Raw genomic sequence first — 10,429 nt, forward strand, 5'->3', positions numbered from 1 at the left:
GTAACGATGAAGAAGTCCCTTACCACGCTTCTCTCTAGCCCAAGACTCTGCTGTGCTTACACCCTCCTCGCCCTGGCTCATCTCAAGGCTTTTCACTTTCCTGAAAAGGCAGTTATGCATTGACTGGGAGTTGTGCCTCAGTTTCTCCGCTTGGTCCTCCTGACGCTGAGAAGTTGACTTTGCCCCTTACCACATCCCTTGGGTGATATATTGCGCGCGCGCGCACACACACACACACACGCACACACACACACACACATCGAAGAACCATCTGCGGTCGTTGAAGTATAGGGGAGGCGCACCTATCAGGCCAAAGGTAGGAAACTTTGAGATTACCGGAGCTGGCAGCCAGAAGACAGAAAGATAGCTCCGAGGCAGAGAGCCCTTGCCTAGGCCCTAAATCAAATCCCTCATCCCGCAGAATACAAGTGGTTTTGTTGTTGTTGTTGTTGTTGTTGTTGTTGTTTTGAGTCGGGGGTGGGCGGGGTGTCTCACTGTGTAGCTCTGAAAGGCCTGAAACTCTGAGAGACCCTAGGTGTGCTCTATCAATTCCGAGTCGAACTGGGTTTTGTTAAAAGATTCATTCTTGTTGCGTGTGTTGGGTCACATGCTGTGCTCCCTTGACTGAAGTCAAGGCCGGTATGGTCTACATAGAAAATTTCAGGACTCCATAGGGAGACCTGTCTTGTCTTAAGGTGGAAAAAGCGGAGAAGAAAGGAGAGCAGTGGAAACCAAGCTTCTCTCCAGAAGCTCCCAGGCCCTACCCCTCAAAGGATCGTAGGACCCCCTCCACCCACCCTATTCTAGAAACCTTCCCAAACTCAGCGACCAGCGTGCACACCCTCTGGCGGCTACTTTAAGGAACTGCATGCCTAGAGGCTCCCAGGGTAAGAAGACCAGTTTGAAGTCCTCCAGGAGTGGTAAACAGAAGTGTCTTGGTCTGGCATATTAATACAAAGAATATCTGTCTTGCTTGCTGACCAGCTCATGGTGCTCTTACAGCGTGAGATAAGGTTGGCCATCGTCACAGCTTACACTCCAGATGAGATAGAGGAACCACGTCTGAAGCCTTGAGTTGAGATGCCATCACCTTTGGAAACAGCTCTGAATCCTCAGGGTGGTGCAGAGCCACCAGGAGCTGGTATGTGGCTGTGCCCAGGGTGGCCCCCACCATAGGAGCCACTACAGGCACCCACCACCAGCCATTACCAGCACTGCAATGGAAGGACAAAGGGAGATGGCAGAGGTGGCTCTTGATACACCTCTCCCCATAAGCCAGGCCTAGTAAGGCAGGTCCCCATACTAGTTCCTGTCATGACATAACCAACAGTGAACATGGGGTCACATTCATTAATGGGAGGCACTTAGGAAGGATGCCCCCCGCCCCCCCGAAGAGCTTAGTCCAGCCTCTAGTCTTGCAGAATAAACTGAATGGACTCTAATGGATGGAGCCACTAGAGCCCAGAGTAATAGTGTGGCATGCCCAAGGACACCTCTGAGTCTACTGTCGGAGTGAAAAGGGGATGGGATACAGGAGAGCAATGAAGGAAGGGACAATTGGCCAGTTGAAGAAGGAACACTGGTTTAAGAATACAAGAGACGTATGTATGTAAGTGGAAAGAATTTGGTCTGGACACAGTAGCACATGCCTTTAACCCAAACACTTGGAAGGCAGGAGTATCTCTGCCAGCCTCGCACATAGTGAGACCCTATCTCGAAAAAAGGAAGGAAAGGAAAGGGGGTAATCTGAAGAACCATGGACAAAGCTATTAATATGGGTGAGTGGAGGACTGTACAAAGGGAAGCCGTCTCCTACCTGAAGACATCAGGACCCCAGCCAGCAAGGTAGGTGAAGAGCCGTGGGCCCAGGTCCCGGGCAGGGTTAAGTGGAAAGCCACAGTTAGCACCCATGGATAGTCCAATGGTGAGGACCAGCAGTCCCACCACCACAGGCTCCAGGCCTGCAGGTACCCCTTTATTCCGTCTGTCTAGGATAGCTAACAGACCCACAATCAGCATCCAGGTACCCAGAACCTTGAGGTTGACAGAGGTAGAAGAAAAGCCATCAACTGCCACGTAGGTGCTTCATTTGCCGTCTGTCACTCAAACACTCCATGCCACCACCTCTATGCCATCTGTGCAACAGAAGCTAAGGGTGCCAAGGTAAAATGAACCTTATATTCCACCCAAAATCTGAACAATGGGCTGGGATCCCAATAAACAAGGCAAAGGACGGGACTTACTTTCCCATATCTTCCACTCACACTTACCTGATCCAAGAAGCCATTGTTCAGGGACAGATATGGGGAAGGGTAAGTGGCAAAAATGGAAGCTGTCTCTTTGGGACCTGTCACTGTCAGATTCCCACCTGTGTAGTGCTGGAGGGCATCTTCAGGAGAGAGGGACACTCAGAGTTTCCATCTTTGCTTAACTTAAACCACAGCAAGTCCCCTCTGCCCACAACTGTCCCCAATCATGGTCTCTTACCATAGTAGAGAATGTAGGTGGCCCCTGAGGCACAGAAAGCAGACAGCAGTTGCACAACGCAGTAAATGGGGAGTTTGGCCCAGGGAAGGCGTCCCACCAGGCACATGGCCAGAGAAAAGGCTGGGTTTAGATGGGCTCCTTCACAAGATCAATGGGGAAAGACAGTATTAGGTACCACTGCCAAACACTATCACAACACCATACTTAGCTACGATGCTTATTTCCATTACATAGTTTAAACAAGCCTCAAAAAGGTAATGATTTGGGGACTGGAGAGATGGCTCAGTGATCAAGAGCACTGGTTGCTCTTCAAAAGGATCTTGGGTTATCAGCACCCACATGGCAGCTCAAAACAATCATAACTCCAGTCCCAGGGGATCCATTGCCTTTTTAAGTGATTTGTCAAGATCATACAGTGAAGCCAAAATATGAGCTTGAACAGTGTGCCTCCCTGAAGCACAGTCTGGAGGCTCGGCCCAGCCACACTAATACATGTATTAAGAGACAAGCTGAAAAAAAAAAAAAAAAAGAGACAAGCTGAAGAGGTCCTGAGCCCGTGTGAGGCACAAAACAGTAGCAATTATCCTATTAATTTAGTAATTATCAACACTCTGTTATAGATCTCTGCCTGAGTGAGTTAGGAGTCTAGTGTGAAGAATGGAACGGTGAGCTAGACGAGGAAGGACTGGATGAGCCCAAAGCCATGTCTCAGTCCAGAACACTCCAGGGGATAATGCCCACAAATCACCAAAAGAACCTAGCTTTTCCCAGTCACTCAGTCACATGCGTATCTTATGCTCCCACATGCAGACCCCTCCTACTCACCTGAGACATTGCCTGCCACGTAGATAGCTATTGTAACAGCCAGAGAGCTGGCCAGATAGGTGGTAAAGAAGTTGCCTTTGTTTTCTTCACTAGTGACAGCCTGGGCCACAGACCCCTGAGTGAGGAGCTGGTGGAGAGATGGAGAGCCCAGGATACCAGGGAAAGAGATTGAGCAGGTGCAGAAAGCCACCAAGAAAAATAAATAATTTCGAGAAACTAACAAGGGAAATAGGAGAATAGGAGAAGCAGAGGCTAAGAAGGAAGAAAGGCGAGAGATGAGGGAAGAAGTGGGGGCCGAGTGTAGCAGTCCCTTTAATCCCAAATTCACAGGAGTCTCTGTGGGTTCCAGGCAGCCAAGCTACATATTATAGTAAATACAAAAATTTCTTGGGCTGGAGAGATGGCTCAGTGGTTAAGAGCACTGACTGTACTTCCAGAGGTTCTGAGTTCAAATCCTAGCAACCACATGGTGGCTCACAGCCATCTGTAATGAGATCTAATGCCCTCTTCTGGTGTGTCTGAAGACAGCTACAGTGTGCTCATATATAATAAATAAATACATCTTTAAAAAAAATTTCTAAAATATCCAATAAAAAAAATTTATTATCACAAAAAAAAAAAAACAATTTCTTACCTAGGTGAGAGGACAAACACAGTCCCCCACTACCACAAACTATCCAGTCAAGTTTCCCGCATTTGGGGAAATCGCAGGGGTCAGCACACCCGAAGTGCAATGAGTGAGCCTCGCCCTGGGAAAACCACCTTCCTAATCATGGCATCTCCTCTGCCATATAAATAAGATACTTTTTAAAAAAGAGTAAAACTAGGCTAATCTGGGAGGCTCTTTGGAGACTGTGGAGCCCAGCCTAAGTTACAAAGCAAGGCCTTAAATCACAAGGCGGAGGAGTAAAAGGAAGAGGGACTAAGAGAAGGAAAAGAAATTAGGTGAAAGGAAGTGGATCACCAGAGGAAATAACAGTAAGAAGAGCCAGAAACTGACCTCCCTTCTCACTTCCCCTCTACTACCCCACCTACCAAGAGCACAAACACACCCAGAAACTCTGCCAGACACTGTCGGGTTATGAGGTTTCGGATCTGGAGGTGGGCCCTGATTTCAAGCAGAGCACAGGCCATGTTGGGAACGCCTGTCACAGCTCGCTGCTCCCTCTGTCTGCTCAGACACACAGCTACTACACACACAATTATTGCTGGCTAGCAGCAAAGATAAGAAAGAGACTTTAAAACCAATTATCTCAGCTCTAGAATAACAGATACATCTGTGACACGTGTAATCTGGGGACGGGGGTGGCTTTCTCTGACATATAGAAGCTAGAAGGTAAGGAGGTTGGCCAGGCTCTGTTTCTTCTGCCCTTCCTCCTGTTCCTCACAAAACTGGCTTCTCCTATGCTGATGGGAAAGACCCTGCCTCACACATTCGTTCTCTTGATCCTAAAGACAACCCTGGGGTGGGCTAGAAAGGTATGAAAAAGAAAAGCAGCCCCTCACCCAGGATTTTAGTTGGAGCTTCTCAACAACTAAGAAGAACCCAGCACAACTAGCACCTGCCTAAGACCCTTGTGTGTTCCCAGCTGAAAACCCTGCCATTTTCTAGGACTCTCACCAGAGGCGGGAGTGCAACCCTGGTGGCTCCTGCTTCCATCCAAGGCATCTTTGGAGCTCTAACCTCCTATTATTTAAAGTTTCTATAGCAACCTTTTACGATATAACATGAGCACTGTAGCGGGGCAGGGCAGGGGGTGGAGGTATATATGGCTAATGCTAAGACAATTAATCATAACTCTCCCTTGAAGAACCCACACCCATGCTTAAGCATGCCTTGCTTTCTGTGACTCTCTAGTAGAGAAGCCCACACCGATGCTAAAATATCGACTAGCCAGGCATGGTGACACACACTTGTAATCCCAGCACTTTGGAGGGAGAGGCAGGTGCCTCTCTGAGCTCAAGGTTGATATAGATAGTGAATTCCAGGACAGCCAGAAAGAAACTATATACAGTGAGACCTGTCTAACAATAATAACAATAATAATAATAATAAGGAGAAGGAGGCCAGGCAGTGGTGGCGCATGCCGTTAATCCCAGCACTTGGGAGGCAGAGGCAGGAGGATTTCTGAGTTCGAGGCCAGCCTGGTCAACAGAGTGAGTTCCAGGACAGCCAGGGCTGCACAGAGAAACCCTGTCTCGAAAAACAAAAACAAAAAAACAAAAAAACAAACAAAGAAAGAAGGAAAGAAAGAAAGAGAAAAACCAAAAAAAAGAGAAAAAAAGGAGAAAGAGGAGGAGGAAGAAGAGGAGAAAAAGAAGCATTAATTAATCTTAAAATACTTAATAAAATCTTCTGTGTAATGTAAATAAAACATCCAATAAAAAAATTAAAAATAAATAAAAAAGAAAAAAAATCTTCTGTGTATAATGGAGCATCCCTTTAATTCAGCAGGGATAGATAGACCTCTGTGAATTTGAGGCCGTCCTGGTCTAAATATTGGGCTACAAGCCAGGAAGTTTTTTTTGGGGGGGGGGGGTTGGGCTTTGAGACAGGATTTCTCAATGTAACCAACCCTGGCTGTTCTGAAATTCAGAGAGCCACCTGCCGCCACCACCACTGGCAGCTGAACTTCTTCACTGCATCAAAATTATGAACCCTGGTTTGGTCTCAGTCAAAGTCCCTAAAAACTTAGGTTGAACTATTCATGATGTTGAGAGGGACAAAGTGGAGCTGGAGCTGTGTCTCTTCCCCTCCAACACTGACAGATCCGATTCTACAGATTAAGATACAGAGCCCATGACCACACAATGGCTAAGTGAATTCAAATCCAGGTTTCCTCTGTCCTGTATTCTCCAGTGCCTCTCGTATGAATGTGATATCTCCCTGAACTACTTGGATGCATAAAGAATTCAACAATCGCCGGGCAGTGGTGGCGCACGCCTTTAATGCCAGCACTTAGGAGGCAGAGGCAGGCAGATTTCTGAGTTCCAGAATTCGAGGCTAGCCTGGTCTACAGAGTGAGTTCCAGGACAGCCTGGGCTATACAGAGAAGCCCTGTCTCGAAAAAAAAACAAAAAACAAAACAAAAAAAAAAAAATGAACTCAACAATCATCTAGAGACTCTGGGCTGAAGTCTATAGGCTATGGTAAAGACTGTTGATTTTGGTACAGGGATGAGACATGGTCTTTCCAGGTAAACCCTAGAAAGGCCTAGAACTCAAGACGGTGCTTCCTCAGACTCTTGAGTATTAAGATCACAGATATGTACTATTTAATAGCACTCCAAACACATCCCTTCTCAGAAACATGACATTCCCATGTCCATGCCCATTCCCTAGCTCCTGGGACTACCAGCTGCTAATACCCCACAGCTACCTCCCACACTGGGCAGCAGCTTCCAAGACAGGTCAATGTCTCACCGGAGGTTCTATGCCGTACTTTGGGTCCCATGGGCAATGACTGAATGAAGCAGTAATACAGAGCCCTCTGGCCTCCACTGTTGTTGTTGTTACCTCAATTTGGGAAAGCTCTAAAGGGCTATTCATTGCCAGAGTTTGCCACAAATAGGACCAGCCAAGGCCTTTGTTGTACCTGGCGTGTCAGTTGCTCTCTGTGCCTAACCCTGCCTTCCTTGCTTCCGTACACGTTGCATTCATTTCTTTAAGTGCTGATAAGAGCAGCTTAAGGGTGAAACAGCATGATGAGCGTAGTAAAAAATGCCTTTCAGACATGGAAAAATACCTGAGTCAGGAACTCCAGCCATGGCTGCCCCTGATAATCAGAACCCAGTGACATCATCACTCAAGATAGCCAGACACAGTCCTAGAACCCCACGACACTCAGTGCATAGTATATAATCAGAGACCAAGAGCTAAGCAGTGCTCTGCACATCTTCAGGACTGCTGGAGACACTCCAGAGATGCCACCTTGATCTGCCCTGTGGCTGGAGAACCTCCCCTGGGACCCTGACTCAGGAACTGGAGGCCACCATGAAAGACTGGTCGCACCAGTGAGCAGCCCTGGGGAGCGAGGCTTAGGACTGTAGTTATGAGCTTAGAGTGTGGATGTTGTGTGAGTACCCTCAGGATAACTTCTGTTATACCAGTGAGCTTACCCACCTTCTTGCTTGTGACAAAAGGCTTATTTTATCTCACAGTTCAAGGATCTAGTCCACTGTGACAAGAAGGTCCTGGGGGGAAGGAGCTTGAGGCAATGGGTCACATCAAATCTGCAGTCAGGAAGCAGAGAGCAGCGATGCTACCACTTTGGTAACTTTCTCCTTTTTAGGCCATCTTTTTTTGTTTGTTTGTTTGTTTTTGTTTTGTTTTGTTTGTTTGTTTGTTTTTCGAGACAGGGTTTCTCTGTGCAGTCCTGGCTGTCCTGGAACTCACTCTGTAGACCAGGCTGTAGGCCATCTTCTTAAGAGAGGGTCTTCACACCCCAGTTAGCCTAATCAAGATAGGTACAGCCAGAGATTCATCTTGAGAATCTGTCACAGATGTGTCTGAAGGCTAATCTACATTATTCTATCAAGTTGACAATATTAATCATAGTTTGTGTGTGTAGGAATCCTGAAAGCTCCGCAGGGGATCTTGTTCCTCCTCAACCTAGTTTGTTTCCAGTTTACAATGGTTGGTGTAAGGAGGGGTCATGGTGAACATTTTCTTTTTTTCTTTTTTCTTTTCTCTCTCTCTCTCTCTCTCTCTCTCTCTCTCTCTCTCTCTCTCTCTTTTTTTTTTTTTCCAAGACAAGTTTTCTCTGGGAAGCCCTGGCTATCCTAGAACTCGATTTGTAGACCAGGCTGGCCTCTGCCTCCCAAGTGCTAGGATTAAAGGTGTGTGCTACCACTGCCCAGCTGAGCATTTACTAACATGAGACTTTCAGACTGGATGTGATAAGTAGTCACACATTTAATTCTAACATTCAGAAAGCAGAGACCAGTAGATCTCTATGAGTCCAAGGCTATTCTGGTCTACTTAGTAAGTTCTAGACCAGCTGGGGCTACATAGTGAGACCCTATATTTAAAAAACACAACAAACACACACACACAAAGAAAATACCAAAAAAAAAAGAAAGAAAAAGAAAAGAAGAGAAAAAAATAAAAAAACAAAAACAAAAATCAGGCACAATTAACGTCATTTCATAGAAGATCTACATAAAAGTCCTTATATCAAGTCAGCTCCTACTATTGAAGTTACCTTTAGAATGTTTGGCTGAAAGGGATAATGGCAATATGGAGACAAAATGTTGTGTCTTTGAGCGCAACAGAGACTTTCTTGCCAAGGGCCTAGGAACTTGGACAATTAATAGCCACCCATGCTGCCCCAGACAGTGGCTTCTGTGTACTTTGTCTCAAAAACTCAAAGAATAATTTTATACAATAAGAATGGATTTTAGAAAGGAATTTACTAGATGTTCATAAATGTGCATGTAAGAGACAGGAAGCAAGCAGAGCCCTTGTACAGCAGGTCATAAAGACGGACTGTCACACAGGGCCCTAGAGCTTCATAGGCCTTGTTGGGTTGAGGCAAGGGAGTAAGGTGGTCAATCCATTGCCCCATCCATGAGGTGATAATAGGCCTCTCCCTGCCAGAGCCTAGGGTTTCAGTCATACCATACACATAACTTCCAGGCGGCCATGTACGTTCTCACTGTTGTGTTAAAGAAGAAAAATAGCAGCCTGGTCTACAGAGTGAGTTCAAGGACAGCCAGGGCTACACAAAGAAACCCTGTCTCGAAAAACAAAAACAAAAGAAGAAAAATAGCAAGAGACCACAACAGGGACCCATGGTCATAAACAGTCACTACATCTGGCCTCTGTCCAGACAGAGCTGTCAATAGAACCAAGAACACATTCAGCACCTGGCCCAGGACAAGGATCAAAACTGCTTGTTTTTGAAGCCCCTGTGATGGCCATCTAGGTGTCAGCTTGACTATGTCTGAAATGAACTAAAACCCACGCAGCTGGGTACACCTGTCAGAGATGCACTTGAAGAGGGAAGACCTGCCTGTCATCTGCATCCTTTGAGGTGGGAAGATCCGGCTTCAATCTGGGCCACACTTTCAGGTGGCAACCTATATAAAGGACAAGAAGGAGGAAGTGCTCTAGTTTTACTTCCTTAAGCTCAAAGGATCTTGTTGTCAAGCCAATTCCTTTACTACATTAGAGCCCATGTCTTCAGGACTCCAGCATATACAGAAGACCAGCTGAGATACTCAGCTCAGTGGGCTGAGGAACTATTGGATTCTTGGACTTTGTGTTGGTAGACATCCTTTGTTCGTTCAGATGGACCACAGCCTGGAAGCCACTCTAGTAAATTCCATTTCTTTCTTTTCTATTTTATTTATATGAGCACACTGTAGCTGTCTTCAGACACACCAGAAGACGGCATCAGATCCCATTACAGATGGTTGTGAGTCACCATGTGATTGCTTGGAATTGAACTCAGAACCTCTGGAAGAGCAGCTCTTAACCACTGAGCCATCTCTCCAGCCCATAAATTCCCTTACTATATCTCTATAGAAATTCATTTTGTCAGTTCTGTTTCTCTGAAGAACCCTGACCAATACAGCCCCTGTCCCTATAATGCCTGACTAGTTTCTTCCTCTTCTTTGTTTTTCCCTCGGGGGAAGTAACCCTAACTGCTATTAGGGAATTGGGTGATTGTAGCAGGATATTTCTTTATTAAAGTTCATTTGATTAGAGACCTGTCTGCTCCTGACAGCTTCCCTGTCTTGGATTCTAGAAGAAATTGAGCATCTCAGGAGTTATTCCAGCAGTGGCAAGACAGCCACTAGACAAATTGCCTCTTTTCATCTACAGACAATATTGTCAAGAAACAGTACACTCTATGCAGAATAGTCGACTGATAATCTCTGCCTAGACAGGGAAATCAGCCCTTAGAAATTCTGCATTACTAGGTCTGTCAGATGATCCTGAGCCAGAAGGCTGAAGATCGGGTGCTCCAACATTTTGAAGTATAGGGACTGTCCAAGTGTTCAGTGGTCTCTATCATTTGGCTATGTTTTAGAAGCTATGCTTTGTTCTTCCCATATTTTCTGTTAATTCAGTCATTCTAGATTTCTGATGGGGTTGAAGACTTACAGTCTCA

The 10,429-nt window shown here is 46.0% G+C and overlaps 1 protein-coding gene and 1 non-coding gene across 2 annotated transcripts; both read right to left on the reverse strand.

The window, feature by feature from the left end:
• Positions 1-1,024: 1,024 nt before the first annotated feature.
• On the reverse strand, positions 1,025-4,446 carry Aqp10 (aquaporin 10). Its single transcript, XM_028753377.1, has 6 exons — positions 4,348-4,446; positions 3,313-3,439; positions 2,488-2,625; positions 2,271-2,389; positions 1,817-2,034; positions 1,025-1,214 (listed from the first exon to the last, which is right to left on the reverse strand). Exons 1-6 carry the CDS (start codon positions 4,444-4,446, stop codon positions 1,025-1,027), a joined length of 891 nt encoding a protein of 296 aa, XP_028609210.1.
• Positions 3,948-4,111, reverse strand: LOC114609126. Its single transcript, XR_003709468.1, has one exon. It is a non-coding gene; the product is annotated as a U1 spliceosomal RNA (small nuclear RNA).
• Positions 4,447-10,429: the final 5,983 nt, after the last annotated feature.

This window comes from Grammomys surdaster, unplaced genomic scaffold (assembly GCF_004785775.1).
Source record: "Grammomys surdaster isolate TR1022 unplaced genomic scaffold, NIH_TR_1.0 125946, whole genome shotgun sequence".
NCBI classification, from domain to species: Eukaryota; Metazoa; Chordata; class Mammalia; order Rodentia; family Muridae; genus Grammomys; species Grammomys surdaster.

Bases quoted from the DNA above. Each gene is read 5' to 3' on its own strand.
- Aqp10 (XM_028753377.1), bottom strand. From the start codon at position 4,446: ATGGCCTGTGCTCTGCTTGAAATCAGGGCCCACCTCCAGATCCGAAAC. The intron at 2,390-2,487 runs GTAAGAGACCAT...TCTCTCCTGAAG, and splicing joins CACCTACATTCTCTACTATG to ATGCCCTCCAGCACTACACA. The intron at 2,035-2,270 runs GTAAGTGTGAGT...GTCAACCTCAAG, and splicing joins ACAATGGCTTCTTGGATCAG to GTTCTGGGTACCTGGATGCT.